The following is a 27,703-nucleotide window of genomic DNA, read 5'->3' as shown; positions in this document are numbered from 1 at the left end:
AAAGAGTCCGCGGTGAGGCTACTGTCCAGGAACACCGTTGCAGACCCTCCAGATAGGCAGAGAGGACGGGGAATGAGTATTGAAGAGGGTACATTTTACACTCCCATGAGGAAGGCTCTTCCCATTCGCTGCGCATCGGCTCTCAACAGCCCTTGACGCTGACATTCCGCCCCAAACACGTCTTCAATATCTGACCGTAAATCGCGCATCAAGACCTTTATATCCAACATGCGCTCTAGACAGCGAAGTACTAAGCTTTTGACCACGTTGATAAATGTAGTGGGCAAGGCATCTGTGTCGTACTCATATCGAATTCCTAAGCCGCAATCATCGGCCTGCCATTCGAAGAGACATGAGAACTTCGAGCCTTCTGCGGAAATTTGGACTGGCTTCACTCCCTTGATAGGGAAGAAATTTTCGATGTTACCACGTGTCCGTTGGTCGTGGAAAGTGACCACGCAGTCGAATAAGGGTTGTTGATGTCTTTGCCTGAGAGTTTGATGGCTTGGGAATGGTAGTCCTAGGTGATCCAGCAGCGAAGGCCAGGGAATGGCATTTGCCAGCGCAGACTGAGATGACGATCGAACTTCTTCAAGGGCGTTCTCAGTTGTAGAATCCGGCTTTTCCAGCAGTATTCTAACAGGCAAAGGCTGAAGAAACAAGCCGACCACTTCCATGTCCTTTGGGTCAGAGCGGTTCATGTATGGAGACCCGAGGAGTACATCATGTCGGTCACAAATAGTCTGAAGAACGATACCTACTACTGCCAAGCCAAATTGATGCAGTGTGGTTCCTTTGAGGGAAGAGATAGCGAGAAGGCTTTTGTATAATGGGGGCGGAATCGCCTGGAACACAGACTCTCCGCGGTAGGATCGGCACGCTGGATTTTCGGTTGAAGTATCTGGAGCCGAAGCGTCTGTGACAGGAAGGCCCTTCAAATAATCACACCAAAAGGACAATCTATCATTGCCAACAGGTTGGTTCCAGGCTGTGCTGTCGAAGTACTCGCGCCTAACGGGCTCCAATTTCTGACCGTAGTATACAGCGGCGGTTTCGCGCAGGATCACATTGAATGAAGTCAAGTCACACACAACATGCGAGGCGCAAATGACGAGCTGATTTGGGGAAACCACGGCGCGGATAGGGCTTTCTTTGTCAAGACTGAAGGGTATGTTGATATACTCTCTGACGTCAACATTTCCTACGACAGGCACGGTGATCGAGTCGCTTGTGATTGAACGAAGGGTCTTATCCTCCCGAGTTGTAAACCTGGAACGCAAAATTCGATGGCGATTAAAGACTATCTGGAGTGCAGACGCCAGCTTTTGGATGTCAACATCAGTCGAGAGCTCCGCAAAGTAAGGTACATTGAAGCTCGATGTTGTCTCTGAATGTTTGTAACGATGTATCCATTCGACCTCTGCTGATGAAGGAGTCTCTGGACCAAGTGGCTGAACTTGAGCTTCCGGTAATACCAGTGGTGTGCCGTCCAGCTGTGACTCGCCCTCAGTCTGAATAAGACGGGCTAGATCTCGGAGCGTTGATGCGGAGATGATATCTTTCACGGTGATTGGGATGTTGAAAAGGCTCTTGATGCGAGCAGCCAGGGCAAGTTGGAGGAGAGAATGACCACCGAGGATGGCAAAGTCATCTGCGTTTGATATTTGCCTCTTGGAGTCCAACGTCAACAATTGTCTCCAGATGCCTGCGAGGGTCTCCTCGAGAGAATTCAAAGGCTGACTTGGCTTGGGAGCGAGGTCGACGTTATTCTTTGAGACAAGACCCTTAATATCAATTTTACCATTTTTGGTTCGGGGCAGCTTTGTCATGGAGTAAACGCTTTTAGGGGCCGAATGAGGTGGCAGCGCTATGGCCAGCTGACGTCTCAATGACTCTGTATCGATTTCTGGCTCAACCCAGAGCACAACAGCGCCGTTCTCTGTGACTGCGACGGCCTTGGAGACCGAGCACATCGTCCGGTAAACGACTGCTGGGATGTCGTCCAAGTTGATACGGTATCCTCGAAGTTTAACCTGCCGATCATCTCGACCACAGCAATGCAGGTTTCCACGCTCATCCATGAAGCCAATGTCCCCGGAGCGATACATCATTTCTTGGTCAGAGCCCATGCAGAATGGATCAGGTACAATTTCTTCAGACGTCTTCTTTTCCATTCCAAGATACCCGCGGGATATCTGAACCCCAGCGATATATATTTCTCCGATCGTCAGTGTAGGTTGCAACTCGAGGTGATTGTTGAGAACGTATATGCGGGCTGATGGCAAAGGGCGTCCGAGAGTAACTGGAATGCCAGGCTTCAAACGATGATGACACACCAGCAGGGAAGCCTGGAAATGGGGTATTAGCGCTGTTGCTTATTTCAATAGATCAATAGGAAGGGGTCATAATACTTCTGTGGGTCCATAAATATTATAAAGCTCTCTGCCTGAAGCCCATCGTTCGACCAACGCATCTGGCACAGGTTCTCCGCCGAAGTGAATCTTTGTGATGGTCAGGAAAGTCAAATATATTATAAAGTTATGGTGCGGAAAAGGATATCATACCGATTTCAAGTTAGGATAGTCTCGTGGGTTCAACTCTGCGGCGAGGGAAGGGGTGAGTGTTGCTACATCCACATCTGACAGGTGAGAGAATTTATCGTCCTTTCCTCGGGGTAGTACCAAAGTACCCCCAAAACAGAGGGTCGAGAGAATCTCGTGGATACAGCCATCAAATCCTGGAGAGAGCATCTGACCGATTCGTGTGCCAGGACGGCTTGTGGGTCGAGCGGGCGCGGAGGAATACAGGGCGACAACGCCCCGATGCCTACACAGCACTCCTATGCCAAGTCAGTATTTCCGCGTCATGTTGAATATTCCCGAAGAGGCACCTTTGGGCTGGCCAGTGGACCCGGAAGTGAAACAAAGATAAGCCGTAGAGCTAGGATGTGGTAACCTAGGTTGGCAATCCGCTGGCTTAATTCTTTGGTTCAGAAGATGGTCTATCGCTAGTGTGAGTGGACCATTTGGCCCTGTCTTTTCCATTTGCGAAGTATTGGGAAGTAATAGAACTTGGGCACCGCTGCGTTCAAGGAGCTGAGCACGATATTCCTCAGGGTACGATGCGTCCACCGAAAAATAAACCGTGTTGGCTTGCATCGCGGCGAGCATTCCGACAATCCAGTTGCTGGATCGGTCTGCCAAAACTGCAATAACTGCACCAGCGGGGACGAGCAAGGCGATGACGCTCGCAATTTTATCCACACGGTCAGCCAGTTGAGTGTATGTCAAAGTCTTCCCCGCTGCTTGAATGGAGATTTCTGAAGCATTGTGCCACGTAGAATATTGGAACAGACTGCTAATGGTTTGACCCGAACTGCGTGTAAAGCTGGCAGTCGAGTTACAGTTTCCGGCTGTCAATATCTTCTCGCGCATGTGCGGGGGGAACTTCAAGCCAAGACACTGCTGCACGGAGGACCGGCTGTGAAACAGGGAGTGTAAGATGCTACCATAGATATCTGCCATGTCTTGCACTTGACTTGGTGAGAACCTATCAGTCCTATAGAAGAGGCGGATACCTTCATCTGGGTCTATCACTAGGTTGAGAGGGATGTTTGCAGTATTTTGGAATGACGGATCTTGGAGGCACTTTATGGCGGTCGTTCCTTTCCTCAGCCCGCCATCTTGAACGGCAACGGTGGTGGAGAATGCTGGTATGTTTGATGGAATTTCCGAAACGTGTATGCTAGCCAGGCCTTGAATTTCACGATGAATCTGCTGTAAAAACGTTTCGGTAGATGAGGACCTGTCAACCTGAACAAGGACAGGTAAAGTTTGGATCAACGGGCCTATCATGGTGTCTGCCCATGCGAAGGGAAGATTGCGGCCTGAGAAGACACTTCCGTACACGATTGTGTCCGAATTGGTGTAGGTTGTGAGAAGCAGTATCCATGCAGCATTAAATATGGCCGCTGGGGTAACATTCACAGCGCAGGCGTATTCTATGACTTTTGCCCGATCTACACTCTCGGATACAGAAATCTGAGCATGACCTGATTGACGGGGGCTAAGCAAACTGGTGTTCGGAGATGCTATGTCGCCGCATGCATCAGGTATGAGTGGCTCACGATCACTCCAAAATTCCTGAATCTCTGTACGTATTGCACGCCGTAGGTGCTCCATATCTCTTGCCGCGACAGTGAACGGGAGAGAGCTCTCAAAGGGTCTGCCTTCAAGGGCAGCATCCACTTTCTGGAAAATCAAGGACGCCGAAAATCCGTCGACTAAGGCGTGATGTACAGTCCACACCACTGTGCTTTGGCCTCTGTTGAGCTCACTGCCTTCGTAGTGCAAAGTCGCAAAATTATTACCCAGGTCGGCACGGCTAATTAATTCCTGTAACGTCACCTCAATATCATGTTGAGATTTCACCGTTATCTCTTGCCAAACAAACGAAGCTTGTGGCTGCACATTCTGCATAGGTTCCTCCGTTGACCAGCTGAAAGACGTGCGGAACATGGGCTCAACTGAGAAGACAGCCTCCCATGCCTTTTTGACCCGTTCGATATCAGCCGTAGCATAATGAGAAAGCTGTTGCACATAGTTCATCTCGTGATTGTCCATGGTAGCTAAGAGGAGGGCCTTCTGAAGGGGTGTGATCTTTGATTCCTTCTGGCACTGTAGACTGGTCTCTTGCATGGGGGCATACGATCTCTGCTCGTCACACAGACCTATCAACGCTTGGATAGATGGCTCCAAGAGGATGTGCCGCACGGGAACTGTAAACCCGTACTGGCGACATAACGAGGATACCTTGATAGCAGCCAGGGAGTTGATTCCATAGCTAATTGCTGATTGATTGACGTCAATTTGATCAATTAAAATATTCGCTACTTGAGATAAAGCTGTCATAACAGCTTCACTCAGTGTCGAAGTAGCAGATATGGGGTCCTCTATTGTTGAGCCAATGGATTCCTTGATGATCGTTTTTAATGCCTTGACATCAGTCTTGCCGTTCATCATCGGAAGAGATTCCAGGACCAGGATGTGGTCGGGGACCATGTAAACTGGGGCATTCATCTTCCACCTGGCGAGTAGACTAGTTGTGTCGATGGTACCCGGACCAACAACCGAGACTAGGTGACCATTGAAGAGGAGTGAGAACGAAAAGCTTAGACGATTGTCAAGCCGCAGAACCTTGGCATCAACATCCTGTGCGAGGTTGACGAGAAATCCACGGATCTTTGTGATCCTGTCCCTTCGACCAAGGAATTCCAACTCCCGAGATCCCGAATCTGTAGTCACCCATTTGGCCATATCACCAGTGCGATATGCTCTCTCACCCCGGTACAAGATGAACTTTTCATTGGTTAACTTCTCGTCGTCCCAATACCCACTTGCAAGACACCGCCCCGCAGCAAACATTTCTCCTTCCACGCCGACCTCGTTGATCAGCTGCATATCCTGGTCAACTAGCATGACAGAAGAGTGTGGGATAATTTGACCAAGTCGAGTGGTATAATGCGTTCCGGTATTGATATTTGTTTGGAGAGCGCCTGTCAGGATGGTACATGTGGCCTCGGTTGGCCCATAGGCAATCCAGATATCCAAGGTTGCCATCCTCCGCCAGTCTGTGATGAGCTTCTGCGAGGGAGTTTCTCCCCCTAACACAATTCTTTGAAGTCTGGGGTAATGGCAATGAGCACTTGGCGGAGTCAAAGCATCGAGGATGGAGGGCGTGACAGCAAAGATGTTGGCTGTGTCTGCACGATCTTGCAGATTGAGGGGATTTCCAAGAACCACTGTACCGCTGTTGCAAAGGGTGCTGAAAAGTGCGCCCATGAAAGCTTTCGATCTGATTAGAAATCATCAACATCTAAATGGAGCAGTCACTTACCGTCAAACGCGATCGATAGTACAAGAAGCAGGCGATCACCCGGTAAGACTCCGAAATTGAATTGTGGAGATGAAACCAGATTCAGGACCGAATGATGCGTCAAAACCACCCCCTTCGGTTTGTCGGTTGTCCCGGAAGTGAATATAACACACATGGTGTCTGTCTGGCAATGGTAGCACCGAGAAACAGCAGTGTCACTTGCGTCCCAGTCTTTTGCTTTTTCAACTGAAACGCACCTGACCTGCCGATTCCTGATATCAGGCCGGTCTCCAGTGTATACAATCACATTTGCCTCCACTCTCTTGAGAACATAGTCGACTTTCTCTTGGGGCCATTGAGCGCGATCGACGGGCACATAAGATGCACCAGCTTTGAGGATCCCAAGGACGCCAACCACCATATCACTGCAAGAACTTGCCAGTAGCGGGATGGGCTTTCGTTTATCAATGCCAACATTGCGGAGATGACTGGCTAGTCTTGAAGACTCGAGGTCTAACTGACGGTATGACAAGCCGAAATCGCTCCCTTCGTCTACCGCAAGTTGGGAAGGGGTTCTTTCAACAGAAGTCCGGAATAAATCCAGAATTGAATTCGACGCCATTTCTCAGGGACTAAACAAGCAGAGCGATAATGACGGCTTGCGAACGCTCTTGGGTAAAAATAAATGTCAGGCTCATTACCACATCCTATTTATCTTAACTAGTCATTTTATATTTGTATAAACTCCTGCAAAGCGGCGACACCCGAGAATAAGCTCGGAGGCCCGTAGAATGCGATGCAGATCACATTACAGGAGTAGAGAATGTTAATCCTTGCATCGTCATATTTCAATAATTGATCCACGGCATGCAGACCAAAATCACAAGCTAGTTAAGTTACGAAAGGGGGCAGCTGCGTCCGAAGGTGGAGGATATGGGTACGCTATTGGCATGAGGTTGCTAGGCCTAAGAGTCTAGACTACTAGTCTGAATTCCAAAACCACGAGCTTGTCGGGTTCTTTCCTCCTTGGTAATCATATATTCTGTCTTAGTTCCTTTTTATGAGCCACTGCGCAACTCAACTACTCAAGAAATGTCGGACTTCTCTCTCCCGACCGCTATTCCTCTCGACACCAAACCGTCGTTTGATGACACGATATCAGCTATTGAGGATGTTGAACCAACCGACCCCTCTAACGTTTTTCCACACCTCAGCTCCAATGATGCCAGCATCATAAGAGAGTGGAATGAAAGTGTGCCCAGCAAGGTCGACCGATGCGTGCATGACCTCATTCAATCTCGTAGCTTGTCGCAACCAGGAGCTGTGGCAGTTCGTGCCAGTGATGGACGGCTCACGTATCATGAGCTGGACATGATGTCGTCCACGCTGGCAACCCAGCTGGTCAGTTATGACATGGGCCCAAATCGGATTGTACCCCTCATCTTCGAGAAGTCGATGTGGACTACAGTAGCTTTGTTGGGTGTCATGAAGGCAGGTGGTGCATTTCTCCTTCTTGATATTGCCCATCCAGTTGCACGACTGAAGGAGATACTTGGTATAACTGCTGCGAGGCTCGTCATTGCTTCCGAGAGGCAGGCTAAGCTTGCTCAACAGCTCGATCTGGACGTGGTTTATGTGGGCGCCAATGTGAATGCACCCAACAAGACCGAGTCGTGTCCTCCATTGGCACCAGTCCATCCACACCGTCCCGCCTACTGCGTTTTTACATCAGGTTCAACGGGGTCGCCAAAAGGATTCTGCGTTCAGCATGATGCATTTGCGACAATGGCGGCAGTTGTCCCAGAGGCGTTCAACCTATCGTCGACAAGTCGAGTGTTCCAATTCGCGTCTCACGCTTTCGATGCAAGTGTCTTTGAGTACCTTGCATGCCTCGTGATGGGTGGTTGTTTGTGTATTCCCTCCGAGTCTGCGCGCACGAGCTCTCTTGCCGAAGCCATCAATGTATTCCAAGCCAACTGGATTATCTTGACTCCATCTGTGAGCCGCATTATATCACCTGCTCAAGTACCAACACTACGCACACTTGTCATGACTGGGGAACCTATGAGAGAAGATGATGTCAACAGATGGTCTGGCAACCTTCGACTTGTAAATGGCTACGGACCTTCAGAGTGTGCTGTTTGCTGTGCTGTGTACCAATCCGTCACTTCTGCCACTGAGCCCGGTCAGATTGGCCGTCCACTCGGAGCTGTCCTATGGCTTGTCGACGCGGAAGACCACGAGCGGCTAGTGGAAATTGGCGCAGTTGGAGAGATTCTAGTCGAAGGACACACCGTGGGAAAGGGCTATCTTTCCAACCAGGAACAGACAGCCAAGAGCCTTGTCGATGCACCTCGCTGGCTGACAGATTTCCGACAGGCTCCATGCAGCCTAGTGTACAAGACTGGTGACTTAGCCGTGTACCTGCCGGATGGAACGTTGCGACTTCATGGGAGAAAGGATAACCAGGTGAAGATTCGAGGTCAAAGAGTTGAGCTCGTGGAGGTAGAGCAGCGACTGAAGAACTTCTACCCTCCTGAAGTCGAGGTTGTGGCTGAAATAGCCAAGACAGCCCAAGAACCAATGCTCATCGCTTTTGTTTGTCATTCCCAGTCTTTGGAACCTGACAAGAGTATTCTGAGCGCGCCTGATGTTTCTTTCCTTGCCACGGCCCGGGAAGCTGCGAACACGTTACGCCAAACTGCCCCTGATTACATGGTTCCCTCCACATTCTTCCCTGTCAATTTCCTTCCAACCACAATTACAGGCAAGACTGATCGCCGTCAGCTGCGGTTAGCGGTGGAAAGACTGTCTCGCCTGGAGCTTGCTGAATATAATACCCCTTCCGCAGCCCCTGACGATCCACGGCTCGTTTCAGACCCGACGCAACTAGCTTTGCGGAAGCTGTGGTGCCAGGTGCTCCACTTGGGTGGCGATGGGGATGGCATCGGACCGAACCATAACTTTTTCCATCTCGGAGGCACATCAATTAATGCAATGCAACTTGCATCTTTGTGTCAGAAGAATGGGGTTCAAATCCGAGTTTCAACCATTCTGGCCAACCCTGAGCTCGACAAAATGTCCTCCGCGATTGATAATCGTCATGACCAAGGCGAATGGCTTGTCAGCTCCATAAACTCTGTACAAGGTGTCAAGGAAGAGCTAATCAAAGCTAAGCTTATATCCTCACATGCGGTTGACATTTTCCCTAGCACTGAATTCCAGAGATGGAATTTACAGCAGCCCTGCGACCACCTCTCTATCCAACTACCGGCGGAAGTAGATATCCCACGCTTACAGGCTGCCTGGCAGAAAGTTGTGAACAGACATGCAGCTCTACGAACGGAATTTCTGTCCTGGAAGGATCACACATTCCAGGTTGTCCATCATGATGTTGAGCTCTCATTGGAACTAATTGATGTCGATGAGGATCTCTCGTGCGCTATTGAAAGCCTCACGCATGAGCCATCACGCCAGTACCCATATCTTGGCACACTGCCATTTCATCTCACTCTGATATCGAGGCGTGGACATCGGACCCTCTTGGTCCGTATCAGTCATGCGCAATATGACGGAATTTCATTGCAGATTCTTTACCGCGACTTGATGGCTGCGTATTCCGGGAGATATTTGGCTCAACGGACAGACTTCCCTGACTACATGAGGGTCCGTTGTGCTCAAAACAGGCCGAAAGCGTTTGACTACTGGCGAAAGGTACTGGACGGGGCCACTATGCCAACATTGTGGCAGCCCCGCCCAGATCCACCGGGCTCTCTATCTCTCCACATGCAAGACGTTCAGCTCCCCCTGCCTCCCACGGGGATTACTCAGGCAACCTTACTCATGTCCTCCTGGGCCTGGGTTCTGGCGGGGATCACCGGCCAACCGGATGTCATCTTCGGGTATGTATCCAGTGGCCGAGATGTTCCATTGGATGGGGCAAATGACTTTTTTGGCTCAGCTGTGACTACGGTGCCCTTGCGTCTCGTCATTCAAAAGTCTTGGTCTATTGCCGATTTCCTATGGGCTGTTCAGATGCAACGCATATCGAACGCTCAATATGAAGTCGTTGATTTTGAGGACATTGTTTCTCAAAGTACATCATGGTCTACGGGCACTCAGCTTGGTAGCGTGTTTTCCTATGAAGATTTCGGTGCTAGTTCCGAAATCGTGCTTGAAGAGACCCGCTGTGCTTCTCGTTTCCATTTCCAGAAAGCCCCCACAGTACCTTACGCCTTGATTGCCCCCCAGGAGAATTCTACAGGGGTTCGGGTCGCCGGTCGGACAGACTTCCTTTCCCAAGATGAAGCGGTGAGGCTTTGCGAAATGCTCAGCTCCACCGCAATCAAGTTTGCGGAAAGTCCCGACGGGGCCTTACCTTGGAGAGTTTAGAGGCTCCACATGGCTCCATAGCTCATCTACAGCAAGGGGGGAGATCCGATCGACCTTGCGGAATTTTTTGTTTATTTTTACTTTTTAATTTATTATATATATATTTTTTTATCATCTCACAACATAGATCTCAATTGGGCTGCGATAGACATAGATCCATGTTTCTAGATCTTGTTGAGCTGCAAGGGACATAGATTCAAGCCTGTACACCACATATTATCAGACCGCATGACTCGAAACCCGAAACCCATGCATTTCACATATTGTGTACCTTTTTGTAAATACCTACTAGCCGTTACCTATGTAGTATGTAGTGTTCTAGCATTCTCATGCCTTACCCCCTCACTTTTCGTTGAGAAACGTTCTGGCTCGGTGATGGGTCCAGAGCTACGACTAGCGATCCCCATTATCTATTGAATCTATTGCTCGCTAGTGTATGATCTCCCAATTCAATCCTGATTGCCTTCTAGATTCACCCTGACATGAGGGCTGCATTTCCGTAATGTGACTTATCTCGACCGTAGACCTATATTCGCGTCACGAAGATCAACGGAGAATTTCCCTTATATGTCCTTGTTCGTCTCTCCAATCATTCGTATGCCCTCAAATCGTTATACCAAGAAATACAAGCGAAGAGCTGTGCTGACAATTTCCTCAACCATGATTGATGTCAAACTCCCCCTCGAAAAGGAGACTAGTTCACCTTATCTAGAACAATCATTGCATTCTTGGGTGAAAGTGCAAAAGTGTTCAGAGGAAACTTCTGTTCTTTTGGATGGCGAGAATTTAGATATCCCAAGTGTTGTCGCTGTTGCCAGGTAGGCTCACGCTCCAGTCATGGTGAAAAATGGACTAATACGCTCCTACTCAGATATCATGGGAAAGCCACCGTCAACTTAGACGGCAATATTGTCGACCGAGTCAATTCTAGCGTAAAATGGCTTCGAGAGTACCTCGCAAAAGGCTATGATGTCTACGGTTTGTCAACGTCTCAATGTTACGTTAGGAGTATAGCTCATCCTATTTAGGCGTTACCACCGGGTTTGGCGGCAGTGCGGATTCGCGCACTTTGGATTTCCATGGCCTTCAGGCTGCTCTCCTACAGTTAACCCAAACGGGGGTTTTGACTGACTCTGACTTCGCAACTGAAAAGGCCAACTACGATATCGGATTCCACAGCATGCCAGTCACCTGGGTGCGAGCCACGGTCCTTATTCGTTGCAATCACCTGCTCCGGGGACACTCTGGCGTGAGATATGAGATTATCGACAGTCTCTTGAAACTACTGGACCTTGGAATGACCCCAGTTGTTCCGTTGCGAGGATCTATTTCTGCCTCCGGAGACCTGATGCCATTGGCCTACATTGCTGGTATCCTCGAAGGCAATCCGGATATCAAAGTGCATTGGGATAAGGACGCGAAAGGAACTCCGACTGTCATCTCTGCACCAGAAGCTTTGAATATTGCGAAGCTTGATCCGATCATTTTGGGACCTAAAGAAGGCTTGGGCCTGCTCAACGGAGCGGCAGCATCTGCAGCAGTGGCAAGTCTGGCTGTGTATGACACCAACCAGCTCGCTACCCTCTCTCAAGTCATTGTGGGAATGTCCTGTGAAGCGCTCCTAGGCAATGCCGAAAATTACCACCACTTTATCGCTGCTATCCGGCCGCACAGCGGTCAGCTAGAGGTCGCTCGGAACATCCGAAATTTTGTGCGTGGCTCTTCCCTTCTGGAAACGTCTGAAACCAAAGATCGCACCCGTGCCGGTTTATTCCAGGACCGCTATGCGATTCGAGGTGCATCTCAGTGGCTGGGTCCTGGCCTCGAAGATCTTCTTCTCAGTATCAAACAGCTCAGTGTTGAGTTGAACTCTACACAGGATAACCCTGTGATCGATACAGAGTCAGGGGAAGTGTACTCTGGATGCAATTTCCAGGCTGCCTCTGTCACAACAGCGACCGAAAAGACGCGTCTAGCATTACAAATGATGGGCAAGATGCTGTTCAGCGTTTCTTCTGAGCTCATCAACCCTGATCTGAACAGAGGACTACCACCCAACCTCACGGCTGATGACCCAAATCTCTCCTTCACTATGAAGGGAGTTGACATCAATATGGCAGCGTACATGTCGGAGCTCGCCTTTTTGGCAAACCCAGTTTCATCGCATGTTCAATCAGCCGAGATGAATAATCAGCCAATCAACTCGCTCGCCCTGATCTCTTCAAGATATACTATGCAGGCGGTGGAGACTTTATCCTTGATGTGCGCCGCTCACCTTTACGTTGTATGCCAAGCTCTTGACCTTCGAGTCCTCAGTGTCCAATTCCAGGATACCCTGGACAAGGAACTGGACAAGATAACCCGCGATGTCTGCGATCAGCTTGCCAATGAGCAGCTGGATTCCTTGGTGGCATCTTTGTCAAAGGCAGCTCGCAGTTCCTGGTCTGCCTCCGCACGGGAAAACCTCCAGCTCCGTGCACAGCTCCTTGCGAATGAAGTGGCGAATCCACTACTAGACTTCTTGCAAAAACATGGCTCAAGTTCTTCTCAGTACCCTGAGCGCCTTTCAACAGTTGCCGAAGTCAAGGCCCGTGTTGGCGCCGTGTGTGAGAACCTATATGCAACAATGCGAACCGCAGCCTGCTCGGACCCTCAAACCGAGAAGTATCTTGGACACGCGTCTAAACTACTCTATCAGTTCGTTCGATGCGAGCTAGAGGTCCCCTTCCACACGGGACAGGTTGAGCACCCAACGGTCAAAGAGGGATTCAAGCTGAACCGCGAACGCAAAACAGTCGGGTCCTGGATTTCTATCATCTACCAAGCCATTCGCGGGGGTCAGGTTGCGACGACACTGATACAATTGGCGGATTGCTTTCACCATTGCCGGGACACAAAAGTGGTGGAGTGAGAAGCTAGAGGCACATGGAACCCTACCCTAAAGAGCAATGCATTAGTATGTTTTGCTAAAAAGTTTGTCTGTATTCTAGTGGGTTAAGTTCCTTTCCCAGATAGATTATTGAAGTAGATGGAGGATTTTCAAGATTCGAACGTTTGGATTTTGCCTCTGGCCTTCGACTCCATAGCATATTTACTGTGGTACCCGACCCAAATGTGTTTCAATGGCCCGGACTTCCCAGTGATAGTTACAGAGAGTAGTAGTACCCCATTCCTAGGCTTTTATTTTAGGTGGCCGGTAATATGCTGTCAATTTGTTATCGCCTTTCCGGTGGAGTACATTCCCGCCACGAATAATAGTTAAAGTATCCAAGATTTTTATCACGATAGGGACGTATAGAATATTCAATGTCCCTACATTCTTTCTACGCGCCCTTGTGACCTTTCGGATGGCCAGGCGAGACAGAATAAGGAGATCCCCCACCACATACCTTGCTTTGGCCACCAAATACGCCAGTCTCAAAAAGGTGCAATTCGATGGATCTTATACTTTCCAGCCCACCTTTCCTTGCATGCCATATATTCAGCTGCACGAGGATTGCTAGTTCAATGCATGCATACGAATGGAACCTGTGAGCTATTAGTACTAGCTCAACTGATATCGCCCAACTATGCAGGAGGTGCGGCTGTGGAGCTGTGTGGTATGTTCATGCACAAAGACTCCTAATTTCCTGCTCGCCGGTAAAAATTTTCATACCCATCCATCACCCTGGAATAGAGTGTGACTTCCAAAGAAATGTCGCTCATTCATGTTAGCCTTATACTGGTGCTTACCGTGTTGGTCTGGCGCAATGGGTACCTGACCAAAACACTCAACACAATCATATCAGCACCTATCAACGTAAGTCGTTTGCTGCTATTGTGCATCATGATAATTGACAGGCAGCTGGTAGGCCTTTCTATGCTGGAAAAACCCGGTCAAATCGCTGAACAAATCCAAAAATATACCGACTTGCCCATTCCAGCTTCCAAATGGCCAAGGGAACGTCAAATTTGCGGAGGGCCGAGCTTACTCTCGCAAATGGGCGAGTAGCTTCGGCCAGATATATCGTATCTGGGCTGGTACTACCCCTGAAGTGTATGTTTCACAAGGTCTCCCTAAATCGCAGCGAACAGAGAGAGCTGACAGCTTGGAGGGTCCTTACCCGTCAAGAGCATATGCCCATAGTATTCAAAGACTCCCACCTACATGCCAAGTCCTTCAATTTTGACGCTGGCTGGCTCTTTGGTGAACTTGTAGGCAAAGCTGTGGGCCTTCTCAGCGGGCAAGATTGGAACCGGGTGCGAGACGTCTTTGCGCCGAGTTTCCATCGAACTAAAGTTGACGAATTTCTACCTGTCATGCAACGACGTGTCAAACAATGCCTTGATGAGCTGCACGCATCACCGAAAGTTCACGCGGATGGGGCTTTGACAATCAGTCCGGCTGATGATCTACGACTGTTGTCATTCTGGGTTCTCTGTGACATCCTGTACGGAGACATGACGCCAGACATGGAGGCCAGCATGCTCGAGATCGTCGGTGAGAGGGAGCGGGTCTGGGCAAACGTTACGGCCGGGGGGCTCTCCCGCCTTTCCATCGGACGATACTTGCCAACTGCTTCGAAACGAACACTCAAGCTCTTCCGCTCGCACTGGTACCAATTTAATCGACAGGCTTGCAATCGTGCTCGCCATGAACTAAATGGAACACCGCCGGTCTGCGCTTATTATGAAGCGGTGGACCGCGAGGAACTCACGGAGAGAGAAATGCTCGATACCATGGATGAAATCCTGTTCGCCAACCTCGATGTAACGGTTGGCAGTCTCTCTTGGGTGCTGATCTTCATGGCCACGCATTCTAAGATTCAAGATCAGCTACGGGAAGAGATCGGCAGTAACTCCTCTAGGGAGTCTCCCGCAATTTGGGATCAGTACATCTCGGGCTCATCTACGCTCTTGATGGCGTGTATTCTCGAATCCGCTCGTCTACGTCCAATTGCCTCATTCTCTGGCGCGCAAAGTCCACCGACGGATCGCGAAGTGGGCTCGTACGTTATACCTGGAGGCATGAATGTTACAGTGGATATTCACGGCTTGAACACCGACGATCCCTCTTGGGGAGATGACCGCGATCAATTCAATCCACGTCGGTTCCTTGATGCCAAAAATCACTCCGTATTCCGGTACCGGCTGTGGCGATTTGGGTTTGGTCCGCGACAATGCCTTGGAAAATACCTCGCTGACCTGTTTTTGAAGACCCTCTTGGCCCATATTGTTGAGAATTACCGCATCGAGATGAAAGATGCCTCGCCTGTATCTTTAGATGATCTGAAGGGGAACTCAGCCGGGTGGATCAATCTCGCTGCGGAGGATGTCGTCTGGGTGCCAATTAATTAAGTCTGACGAGTTTGAACAATGTGTAATACATATGTTCGTTGAGCATAACCCCTGTAAATCTCAACATTTCATTGTTCAATTTTGTGATGTGAAACCACATATCTAAGTAACCTCGAGACAATGCTTAAAATTCCGTTACTGTTGTGAAGCCAAGGAAGCAATTAGGTGGGTCGTGGGCAAATATAATATTCATAGTAAATAGCTGAACTGCTTCCCTACATACTACCTTAGGAATTCGTCTTCGTCTCCCACTGTGAGCCAAGAGACTGTTCCAAGCCCTTGAAGTCGTTCACGCGGTGCTTTCCTTTCGCAGGAACGTTGACGGGGATATATTCCTTATGAGACAATATAGCCTCAACAGCAATAGGAAACTCCTCGTACGCAGAGGACTGGCAATCGTGCCCAAGGATCCACGTTGGCCGTGGAGTCTTCATCAGGTCCGGGTTCTTTTTTATTGCGTCCCAATCTGGTTGGTGCCATGAATCGTGGTTCTCCTTGCCACCGTTTTGGATCAGAGTGGCTCGTTGATACCTGTCCGGAAACATTAGTAACCTACACAGCACGATACTCATAACGAAGGATATATCAACCTGATTTTTTCCGCAGCCCGTAAGCCGAGGGGCACGTTCTTTTTCCCTGCAAGCTCCAGAGAAATTGCCAACACAGCCGCATCTTCAATGGCCTGACTAGCGCCTTGTCCAGCCATAGGAAGATACGGGTGGGCAGCATCTCCTACCAAGAGAACTCGCCCTGCGGGAGATAGCCATGTCTCAAGGGGAGGCCTCGTGAGGAGGGGGAAATTGATCGCCTTTCCGGGCGGTGTCCGCTTGATTATTGGGGCAATCCGGTCCCAGCAAGGCCAGTCCTTGATCTGGTCAAGCACATCCTGTACATTAGCCGGAGCTGTCCAGGACTCGCGAGCAGTTCCCTTGGGGTCCGGATGGGTAAAGATCCACATCACAGCCTTGCCCAGCTTCACAGTGCACATGGTGAACTCGCACCCCTTGCCCACGAATGCTAACGCCTGGTCAGTTTTTCCCGCACCGGCAAGCAACCAGTTAGCCTCAGGCTCTGAAGCAATCTCGTCGGCGTCGAAGTATGCCCGGAATGCGGCATATCCCGAACTCACGGGCGACGGATCCTTGCCTGTCACGAATCCTCGAGCTTTGCTATGCACACCATCGCTAGCGATTACACAATCAGCCCACACCTTCTGGTCATTGACCACCACGCCGGCCCTCTCGTCTGTCTCGAAGTATTCCGAGACTCGCGCACCGAACTGGACTTCAATCCCCAGTTCCTGCGTATGCTGATACAGAGTATTCGCCAAGTCACACCGGTTCAAAAAGAACCCATCGCCCTTTCTGAACCCAGACATCGCATTTGTCACGATGAAAGTCCCCGCATAGTCGTGTATATCGACCGCTCGGACATGGCTGACCTGGGCCTCGAGCTGTCGGTGAATATGCCCACTTGTTCCCCATTTGGAGACAACACGAGCCGCGTTGGTTCCAATTCCAATGCAATCACCTTCTTTCTGATTAGATGCATTTTTTTACGTTTTCCGGGTTGATATGTCTCAGGGTTGACATACCTTGAGCTCGTGGTGAGGAGGCCTTTTCGATGATTGTCACCGAATGACCTTTGCGATGGCACTCAATGGCTGCAGCTAATCCTCCGATTCCTAATCCGACAACAATAACGTTTATTCCACTAGATCGAGGCTCAGCAACCGCGTCCGGGCCGCGTACCGATGATACAGTCATGATGAAGTTTAATGAGCTTGAAATATTCGTGGGGGTAGAATTAGTGGGCGGATTTTCGAATGATTCGAATACGTAAATCCAAGCCCATCAAGGCACGCTAGGAAGATGCAAGGGTTAACGGCTTGCATATACTGTGGCAAATGGTTACTTGCTACTAAGTGAACTTAATTCCGATTCCCAACGCACTTCTAGGCAGAGATTAATCCCATGGATATGATAAGTCCGCCTTCACCCTGTCTGTATGTTGGTTGTAAAAATAGAAGTGGATCACACCGCCACTTCTACAGGGTTCTTTAATATGGCCCACTCGTAACAAACTGTAGCAAATTAATGAAAATGCAGCAGACCAAGTTACCATAATGATTTGCAATTCAAGTTGCGTAGATTGTGACATGACCCCAGTTCATTCGAGATGATCGCGGTAAGGCAGCGTGACCCCATATAGAACTGAACCCTCGGTAGGTGATTCTCAGGCTTATCCCCCATTTCCTGCCCAGTCTCTCTCTTCCCATTGCCATACTCTCTAAGTACATTAATTCTCTGCTTGCCGTTTCTACTTTCTCTCCGGAAAAAGTGTCCCTGTACTTGTCATCGATTTGGACATCAAACAGGATCCAGAGATGAAGGCTTAGCTCTAAGCCAACCCTTGGGAAGATGCCTTCTTCCGAATATCCATCCATCCCATCCCGGGAACAAATAGGATACAGCATGCTCCAAGTGCAGCGGTCATGTAGAAGACATGATCCACGCTCTGAGAGTAGGCTTTTAGAACAGCAATCAGATCTTGACCAGATACGATGTTCCGAATGCCAGTCGCACCGCTGTTTATAATGGTTTGAGGATTGAGACCAGGCGCGTATTTGGACAACAGAGTCTTCAGCCCACTTGAGAAAATTAAATCCGCAATTGTAAGCCACACCGCACCCGACAGTGTCTGAGAAAACATGAGTACAGACATGGCAACGGGTATTTGACTAGGCGGGAGTGTGTTTTGGATCGCGATGATAGGCTATTGTGCGAATTGGGCAATATTAGCTCGATACAAATCGTGTGTTGGGCAGCGGGAGATGGGGTACCAATTGAAAGCCTGCACCTCTGCCAACTCCAACTAAGATTTGATGTCCGACCCATTTTGCTGTGGATGTATATGGATTCCATGTTGACATCAAACCGTTGCCGATAGAGGTAGCCACTGCGCAGAAAATGCCCCATGGCCAATAGTACCCAAGTTTTCCAACTAAACCGTAAGTCAGCATCAACTCATTTCTTACAGGCAAGAGGGAGGGGTGGAACAAGAAGGTAAGACTCACTTAAAACCCCGGACAATATTGCAAACACCAACTGCGAAAGGATACTGGGGAGCATATAGACTCCGCTCATCATGGGAGAGTCATTCTTAATAGCCTGGAAATAAATTGGAAGATAATATGACTCAGAAACAGTCATACCAAAGAGGCTCATTAACATTAGACAGCTTGACCAAACAGTTACCTCGGAGATCATCGAAAGAGGAATCATAGCATTATGTCCTTTGTGGTACTCCCAAAGTAGGAAAATGATGAATGCACCGCCAGCGCCGCAGAAAAGCCCGACCACAGTCGCACTATTCCAGCTATATTGGCTTCCACCGTAGCCAAGCGCAAGGAGAAGTTGGATGGAAGCTGGAGCAAATAAAATGAAACCAACGAGATCAAGCTTGTGGAGAATGGTCCGGCCTGTGGATTCGCGAGGTAATTCAGTAGCATGGTCGGGTATATGGAGGAAGACTGTGAGCAATACAGCAATAACTCCAATAGGGATATTGATATAAAAGCCTGTTGTGGAGTATGGTTGGTCAACTCTTGCTTTCTAGGATGGGCTTCTAGGGGAATTACACCATCTCCAAGTTGAATACTCCGTCAATGCACCTCCAAGTAAGGGACCTATGACATGGCCCAATTGGGAGACTTTTATATTGAGTTTAGCTCATGATCAAGCGGCTCATAGAGTATTAGTACTGACTGCCCATCATGGCCCCAATCAGCGCTGTATAGGGGTATTAGCAAGTTCATTTAATTCCATAGGGATCATGTGCGTACGGGGTGACTTTTGCGAAGGAACAGAAGCTGAAATGATTGTCAAGGCACCACTGTTCAGTCCAGCTGACCCTAGACCAGCTATTGCTCGAGCGATAATCAACATCTTGGAAGAAGTTGCTATCCCACAGAGCAGTGAGGCCAACCCAAAAATGAAGAGGAAGCCGAGATACGTCCACTAGAAGATATCATTTGACTCAGAATGTTTTTCACTGACCTAGAAAAGGATGGACGAATTAAATACCTTTGAGCTAAAATGGGTATATATCTTGCCGCATAGAGGTTGAAGGCAGGCCCTGATCATCCATGAGTATAGTTGACCAGTCTGAAGCAAAAATAGGTTCCATTATACCCAGAGATCTGATATGCACTACCATACCATCCCAGGTCTTCTAGGGAGTGAAATTGCGAAGTAATAGATGGAATTGCCTGCGTATTATGTTAATGAAGCACCCCAAATAGCTCATGAATGACACTCACTGTGACAATAATTGTCAAATCAAGTAAAGTCAGGAAGTTGACGAGGGTCACAGCACTAACTAACATGACAAGCTTGATCCCCGTGAGATGTTGAATTTCTTCAATTTCTCTCGGCTCTGATTTCTGTTCTGTCATCTCGATTGAATTCCCAACGGAAACACATGGTGATGGTAACTTAAAATCATGTCCTTTTAGGTGCCCACTTGATTCAACGCTGTTCCGCGTTGTATGCTCCATTGTAGTTAGAATATGGTACGGTGGTGAGCGGAATGAGTATAGACGACGAGAAGGACACTAGGAACGAGCAGACAACCCGGAAAAAAATTGAGGAACAATTAATAATTTTGCGGAAATTCGCCCCTTAAGAGGGCGCCTTCCGGCCCTCTAGGAATTTAATATCCCTTGATTTAGTCCATGTCCTATTTCCCATGCTTATCGGTGTCTTTCACTATCAACGTTCGCGAAAACAAAAATAGCATGAGGGCAGGATCTTACTAGCAATCTAGGCCATCAACGAACCAAAACCGCCCGTCTAGGCATACCCCGAGCACTAAAATAGAATGGTATATTGAGTATGAGATCCCGTTTTGATATGCGTAGGGAATTCCAAGAGAAACATTCCTACATACCAAATATATGTCATATATTACTGTGGAGTACTAACACAGTAGGTCTAATATATCTATGTTGGTGTGCACATATAGTTAAATTGCTATGAATAATAAATATCCTTCACTGGAATAACAAGGACAAGTGATATTTCCTGCCCAGGTGAGCTCTCCATATAGTTACTAATTTCGTTAGTGTTGGACTATGTCGGTCATCCCATTGATGCCTTTGTCTAGTCATCTCATTGATGCCTCCATTTGTTTGCAGACTGAGCCTTTCTTTGTTTGGCAGGGTATAAATCCCCTGCTCTAGATAGATTGAATAGATCATGATTCTTCCTCTTCTCTCTCTCTCTCCCCATAGTTAGCAGCCTCAACAGGTTATGACGCCCTCTTTCTTCCTCTGAACCCCGAATCATCACTTCACTCATCACTTCCATCAAGAATAGCATCTCCAAAGGCTATATCTTGCTTTGGAAGCATCACTTTCCATCAAGATCATCAGTTATCTTGACATTTTTCATCAGGGTGAGCACTACAAAGTGCCGTACCTTCATCTCTTCCACCAAGAATAGCACTGGAAGTGGTATATCTTGTCCTGGAAGCCTCACTGCCATTAGGAATAGCACCGGAAGTGCTATATTCTTTGTGGAACCTTCATGTTGGAAGTGCCTTTCATGCACTACCCCGACAACTAAGCATTGAAAGCTCCATTTTTTCACGTTGATTGAGATTATCATCCATCGTCAATATGGCTGACGCTCAATAACAACCACCACCGGTCGAAAACGACAATAACGACTGGCATAATGATAGCGAAGCACCCGAGATAACCAACCAATCTGTTGGCCTGCCTGACATCGGAAGCTTCAACCTCTACAAAATCACCCCGCCTCTCAAAGAAAGAGAGGATCTTGACATGTGGATTGACAAGATCGAGAAGATCTTAGAAGGACACAACCTGCACAACTTGATCAATAGCTCGATCCCCTGGCCGATGAAAAGTAACCCCGACGGCCGGAAATGGAAGACTCTATCAAAGCAAGTAAGAAGCTGGTTGTCTAGTAGCATTGATAACGACTTGATGTAGGAAATCAACCGCCGTGGCAACACCATTGAATTCGCCGACGAGCTGTTTGACGAACTGAAGAAGCATATGAAAGGAGAAGGTCATAGTGCTTTGAAGAAGGTAACGTTGAAGTTCAGATTCATTACCCGCCACCAATTCAATAGTAGCGAGGAATTCATCAATGGATTGAAAACAGCATACAAAAACCTCACCGATCTTCATGCACACATTCCACCATACTTCGCTCTGCAAATCATGCTTTAGGAATTGATGACTGTGCCGGAATTGAAAAGCTACATTGTCGTCAAGGACAATGAGCTAAACGCCATCAACGAACCGGTCAAGAACATCACCACCATCGACTTCTACCAATATAGCATTGCTATCTTGGATCACATCAAATCGGAAAACGACAACTCACCGGGATTGATATCATCGGCAGTTTTAAACGGCAGTCAGCAACGTCGACAAGACAATTCCAACAATTCATACTCCCGTCCAACCAATACGCCACCGAAAGGCGTTTCAGCATTGGACCATGTCAACAAATGGAAAGCCCACAAACCAGAAAGGAGTGATAATGGCAATTGCACTTACTGTGGTGGAAAAGGCCATGGCACAACTAGATGCTTCTATCTAGTCCCGGACATACGAAGGGAGAACTGGACGCCGAGAGCTGGAATCTAGACCTACAAATGGAGAGACAACAACATGTCTTCCTCCTCCACCTCGCCATCCTCCAATGGAAATGGCAAGACGGAATTCAAACAAGACAAATCCCAGCCAATCCAAGGCCCAGTGACAGATAGGACTCGCCAAGCCAACCTCTCTGCACCAGAAAGCACCGGTTTCATCATGACAAGTCTAGAAATCGACTTGCTGCAGGATTTCAACCCTTCCTACATTATAGCAGATGAGAAAAGCCAGTTCGAAGAAGACCCACCAATCGACGGAGAAAACCAAGAAACAACCGTCAGCACCCAGCTTGAAACGTCAAATACAATGTCTAAAGAGCGGGAAACAGATGAAAACACCCAGATTGAAGCGTCAAATACTTTAATGGTAGCTATCCAACTATCTGCCACCGCCCCGGGATATCCATGGATTCTAGATACTAGCGCATCTGAACACATTTGCAGCGATCAATCTGCATTCAGCACCCTAGAAGACTATCCCGAAGGTCAGGAATACGAATGGATAACCTCTAGAAATAAGAAAGTTAAGGGTGAATCCCATGGAATTGTTAAATTGAACTTGCACCTTGGAAATGACGACGCCCAAACTGTACAAGCATGCTTCACATTAAGCATCCATTGTGTCTACAAAAGCGGCGGTCAATACAACCTTTTCTCACTTGGAACGGCCGAAAAAGAACTCGGCATTTAGTGGCACAGCAAAACAAAATCCTTATACGATAAGGATGACATTGTTATTGGCTTCACTAAGGATTTCAACCGAGTGCCATTCATTCAACTAGCATCACCAATACTAGCTGCCGGAGCAATTATCTCCGCCGAGCTAGCCCACCGTCGACTTGGATATGCCGGAGGTTATAAAACAAAGGTCAACCAAGCAGATCTAGGATGTGAAATTCAATATGACGATGGCTTCGACTGTGAAGCATGCGGCCTTGGTAAGTTAAAGCGCATTGTGTCAAGAATAAACCAAGCGAGAGCAACTAGAGCAGCATACATGTTTCATATGGATCTATAACCAGTTAGTCCACCCGGTTATAATGCTGAAAATGGCAAAAATGACCGGAACTATGCTATGGTTATTATATGTGATGCTACCCGCTTTCGCCTTACTTTATACCTGGCCACTAAGGGAGAAGCTTCCCCCGTCCTCTAGAAATTTGTATAAGACATTTACTAGAGAGCTAGTAAATGGACGGTTGAATAGAGAATCGACGGAGGAAGAGAGTTCTTAGTATTCGCCATATAGGCGAGAGGAAATAGTATGATCGTCACTATCTCTATTCCCTATGCTTATAAACAAAACGGCGTCTCCGAATTCACCGGCCATTACTTGCTATAAGTAGTAAGGACAATGAAAATTGACGCCGGCGCTCCCTGTGAACTATGGCTAGAAGCTTTGAACATAGCTGTATACATCACTAACCGACTACGAAGAAAAGATCAAGATACACTAATCATAGCTTGGAGGAAAGGATTGAATATGAGAACGCCGGATAATGCCTCTCTCTCCTTCCTCCGAGCATGGTATACTAAAGCATATGTCCACATTCTAAAGGAAAAGCGGATATAAAGCCAGAAGATGGAAGCTAGAGCATAGATTGGCCACCTTATTGGTTACGAAGGTGACAATGGCCATATCTATAGGATCTATGATCTTAAAACCAGAAAAGTTTCTAGATATAGAGACGTTGTTTTCTAGGAGTAAAAGCACGGCATTCCTCACTATGACGAGAGAGAGATCGTTATTAGTGGAGAGATCATTGATGGTCCTACACAAAGCTTTGAAATAGGAGCTAGTTCACCAGTTATCACTGCCCAGAAGACGACAAAGTTGACAATCCCAGAACCAAGAGTGGTTAAACTTGACGATGACGAGTAAGAACAAGAATTGTATACGCCATATACCACCCTAAGACCCGTCGAGAAAGCACCAGTACCGGGCGGTTTCATACCGACGCTATCACCAAGCACTATAACACTAGTAGAAGGATATGGAACATCATCTTCTCCTGATCCCTTAGCAATATCACCAACCCCGCCACCACGTGCGAGAACCAGGACATCAGGACGTCAAACTGCCGGCGTTACACCACAAAGATACGATGATCTGGAATAGGACAAGCGAGGCAATTTGAGACCACTAAGATCTAGAAATATATTAAGAGATTCACTAGGAAGTGCTATATCCGCTATTAGAATCGTCCAAGCTGCCATTAGCATTCTATAGGGTTTAAAATCTTGGTAGGTCAAGATCCTAAGGAACCTCACCGAAGTAAAGAAATCACCTGAATAGGAGCTCTAGAAATAAGCGATAGACAACTAGATCATAAAGCTTGATGCCGCTAAAGCTTACCAGTACGTCGAAACACCACTAGTAGGAAGCACTATCTTACCCGGCAAGTGGGTATTCGACAAGAAGAGTGATAAGTAAGACTTTATGATAGAGCTGAGAGTAAGATGGGTTATCTATGGCAACAGATAACGTCTAGGATTTGACTTTGACGATACCTACGCTCCTATTGTAAGGCCTAAGAGTACTCGGTTGTTTCTCTTAATAGTAGCTATTCGACAGCTATACTAGGAACAAATTGACTACACAACCGCCTATCTTAATGCCTTGATCGACGACAGATACATTTTTATGAGACCACCAACCGGCTATGAGAAGCTAGGTATGGTATATATGATCCTACAAGCGCTGTACGGCCTTCGCCAATCTGCCTGCTTGTGGTATAAAACGATTAAGACGGAATTGTAAGAGCTTGGTTTTGAACAACTGCTAGATAAAAGATGCATCTTCGTCTATAGAGAGAAAGATATATGGCTTTTGCTATATGTGGATGATACTCTGTGTGTTTCTACGTCAAAAGAAAGCATCGAATGGTTCAAACAGATAGTCAGTTTTAAGATCAAAGTCATTGGAGAACCTGGCAGATTTCTTGGAACTAGCATCACCAGATCAAAAGAAGATGGAAAAGAAGACACCATTTTCATTGATCAAGCTGTCTATATAGAAGATCTCCTATAGACAGCAAGCTTAGGAAGAGTCTCTGCCACCTATCTCCCTATGAAAGCTTCCTACAAAACGCCTTTTTCAGCCCAAGAAGCAACATCGGATGATCAATAAGAAGGCCACTAAGAAAATGAAGACGATGCCATTTTATAGAGCGAGAAAGTAGCATTCGGAGAAGACGTTGGTAAGGTGGGCTAGTTGACAATGAGGACCAGACCAGACATTGCTTTCTCTATCAATCGACTACAGAGAAGGACTGCCAATCTAAGAAAGGAAGATCTCGATGCTCTCTCCCAGCTTCTGCGCTACTTGAAAGGAGCACCCAGCTATAGAATTTAGCTTACAAAAGATCCCAGCCAAAGCCTAGTTGGCTTCGTCGACTCTTCGTATAACGACTACGAAGATAGAAAGTCAACCGAAGCCTATATCTTCTACTACGTAGGCGCACCAATTTCATGGTGCTCACGGAAACAAGACGTCGTCGCCATAGGAAGCACCATCGCAGAATACGTTGCACTTGACAGAGCAGTACGGGAAGCACTCTATCTCGTCAAGATACTCCAACAACTGAACCTTAAAGACACGAATACGTCAATCCAGGTGCCGATTTGCACTGACAGCGATAACGCCGTTTCAATCCTGAAGAAGGACGCATTCAACAAGGGCACCAAGTGGCTAGATGTCAAATACCAATTCGTCAAGCATGCGATGAAGCAAGGATTAATCGAGATACGTCTCATCGACACCAAGGAAAACCCTGCAGATGCATTGACAAAAGCACTGTCAAAGGTTGATTTCGAAAGGATGAGAGACTACTTGGTAAAGAAGAATGACACCGAAAGAAAACCTACAAATTGAAGGTTACAAATTGACGAAATTGACGAAATACGATACTTTGAAAACTGCATTTTATTTGACGATTTTACTATGCAAACCAGAATGCTTTTTTTGACTTGATGCTCAGTCTGGGGGGCTGTGTTGGACTATGTCGGTCATCCCATTGATGCCTTTGTCTAGTCATCTCATTGATGCCTCCATTTGTTTGCAGACTGAGCCTTTCTTTGTTTGGCAGGGTATAAATCCCCTGCTCTAGATAGATTGAATAGATCATGATTCTTCCTCTTCTCTCTCTCTCTCCCCATAGTTAGCAGCCTCAACAGTTAGCGCTGGAGGAACCGAACCATCCAAGGTTGGAAGGGGGGCTCATGCCATCAATCTATCAGTATATTGGTATTCTTTGTCTAGATATCTCAAGGAGGGTTATACGGTCAAAGAAAAGCTAATATAGATATATTAAAAGTCTATTAGCTTATCGATAGGGTACTCCCTAATATGGAGGCCAGAGTAGCCTTGAGTGGGGTCTCATAGAGACCACATATAGAAGGCTTCTGGGATCTCACTAGCATTTTATGCAATACTAGGCTTTCATGGGGGCCTATTAGGGACCCATTGTGGGTTGAGATTTAGCCCCGAGGTTCGGGCCCAAAGTCGGGCTTTACGGAACTCTAAACAAGATATTAGGACCTCCTTATATACCCTGAAATGACTAGTAATTAACTAGATTTTAGAGCTTCTTAATATTCGTGACATAGATCAGTTACCGGGTTTTGTCTCGGAGTGCATCATACCAGATTGTCGACTATAGCCCTACTGGAAAGAATGTGCTGGAAGAAAGCGAATGTATAATTGAACTCTTAAGAGTGAAGAAGTTAAATTTTGAAACAAGTCCACATCAAAGATTTCCTCTCACTAACCCTACAGACTCAACTTCCTCTACCTTCACACTATCCGAATAGATGCCCCGAAATCAGGGCTCTGACTCTCCAAGAGACGGCACCACTTTAGTAGGTGCAAACGCAGACGCTAAAACCAAGCTATTAGTAAACAAAGCAAGTCTATTAACCCTAGAAAGGAAAATCACTCACCTGTTGTCGTTGCAGTGGCCACCGTGGAAGCCCTCACCCTGGGCAATGCACTATAAAATTGTTAGAGACCCTGAAATAGAATTTGGTTTGTCAAGCCAAGGAATACATACAGAAGCGCTGCAAGCAGCATCACCGGCACCCCAGATGTCGCCGAGCTGGCAAGAGGAGCGGGCCTGAAGGTTCTCGGAGGGAGCAGCGAAGGCAACAGAGCCGAAGAGGGCAACGGCGCCGAGGAAGACGGTAGAGAACTGCATTTTGATGGTTTCGTGGGTTGAAAAACGGATGTTTTGAAAAGTTGACAATTGTTGGAATTCGATGGGTTGTTGTTGATAAAAAGAGCAGAGAACTGCGGGCGAGGGGGAGGCTACTTATGCTCGAGATTTAGAATATCCTGATCATAAGAATTAATACTCTCTTTGAAGTGGGTCGTCATCCTCTTGAGGTCTTGTCGTGTTCACAGGTAACT

General features: G+C 47.6%; 7 protein-coding genes across 7 annotated transcripts; 3 read left to right on the top strand and 4 right to left on the bottom strand.

The window, feature by feature from the left end:
- Positions 1-95: 95 nt before the first annotated feature.
- On the bottom strand, positions 96-6,496 carry N7471_012949 (uncharacterized protein; the record flags this gene model as incomplete). Its single annotated transcript, XM_057285668.1, has 5 exons — positions 96-2,348; positions 2,412-2,501; positions 2,565-2,839; positions 2,891-5,845; positions 5,896-6,496. The coding sequence occupies 5 exons, from the start codon at positions 6,494-6,496 to the stop codon at positions 96-98; spliced, it is 6,174 nt and encodes a 2,057-aa protein (XP_057131934.1).
- A 470-nt stretch (positions 6,497-6,966) lies between these two features.
- On the top strand, positions 6,967-10,266 carry N7471_012948 (non-ribosomal peptide synthetase; the record flags this gene model as incomplete). Its single annotated transcript, XM_057285667.1, has 1 exon — positions 6,967-10,266. The coding sequence occupies one exon, from the start codon at positions 6,967-6,969 to the stop codon at positions 10,264-10,266; it is 3,300 nt and encodes a 1,099-aa protein (XP_057131933.1).
- Positions 10,267-10,926: 660 nt separating this feature from the next.
- Positions 10,927-13,177, top strand: N7471_012947 (aromatic amino acid ammonia-lyase; the record flags this gene model as incomplete). The annotated part of the gene is made up of 3 exons (XM_057285666.1): positions 10,927-11,084; positions 11,138-11,244; positions 11,295-13,177. The coding sequence occupies 3 exons, from the start codon at positions 10,927-10,929 to the stop codon at positions 13,175-13,177; spliced, it is 2,148 nt and encodes a 715-aa protein (XP_057131932.1).
- Positions 13,178-13,960: 783 nt separating this feature from the next.
- gliC (cytochrome P450 monooxygenase gliC) lies at positions 13,961-15,603 on the top strand (the record flags this gene model as incomplete). Its single annotated transcript, XM_057285665.1, has 3 exons — positions 13,961-14,065; positions 14,118-14,302; positions 14,361-15,603. 3 exons carry the CDS (start codon positions 13,961-13,963, stop codon positions 15,601-15,603), a joined length of 1,533 nt encoding a protein of 510 aa, XP_057131931.1.
- Positions 15,604-15,830: 227 nt separating this feature from the next.
- On the bottom strand, positions 15,831-17,369 carry fqzB (FAD-dependent monooxygenase fmqB; the record flags this gene model as incomplete). The annotated part of the gene is made up of 3 exons (XM_057285664.1): positions 15,831-16,134; positions 16,194-17,133; positions 17,198-17,369. The coding sequence occupies 3 exons, from the start codon at positions 17,367-17,369 to the stop codon at positions 15,831-15,833; spliced, it is 1,416 nt and encodes a 471-aa protein (XP_057131930.1).
- A 634-nt stretch (positions 17,370-18,003) lies between these two features.
- Positions 18,004-20,059, bottom strand: N7471_012944 (major facilitator superfamily domain-containing protein; the record flags this gene model as incomplete). Its single annotated transcript, XM_057285663.1, has 7 exons — positions 18,004-18,378; positions 18,446-18,606; positions 18,680-19,213; positions 19,371-19,394; positions 19,448-19,622; positions 19,689-19,769; positions 19,925-20,059. The coding sequence occupies 7 exons, from the start codon at positions 20,057-20,059 to the stop codon at positions 18,004-18,006; spliced, it is 1,485 nt and encodes a 494-aa protein (XP_057131929.1).
- Positions 20,060-27,153: 7,094 nt separating this feature from the next.
- On the bottom strand, positions 27,154-27,491 carry N7471_012943 (uncharacterized protein; the record flags this gene model as incomplete). Its single annotated transcript, XM_057285662.1, has 3 exons — positions 27,154-27,175; positions 27,238-27,287; positions 27,348-27,491. 3 exons carry the CDS (start codon positions 27,489-27,491, stop codon positions 27,154-27,156), a joined length of 216 nt encoding a protein of 71 aa, XP_057131928.1.
- Between the last annotated feature and the right edge of the window lie 212 nt (positions 27,492-27,703).

Source organism: Penicillium samsonianum (assembly GCF_028829775.1).
Source record: "Penicillium samsonianum strain IBT 33392 chromosome Unknown utg000007l_segment0_segment0, whole genome shotgun sequence".
NCBI classification, from domain to species: Eukaryota; Fungi; Ascomycota; class Eurotiomycetes; order Eurotiales; family Aspergillaceae; genus Penicillium; species Penicillium samsonianum.
The sequence above is the reverse complement of the archived record's forward strand: the minus strand, read 5'-3'. Positions and strand labels throughout refer to the sequence as shown.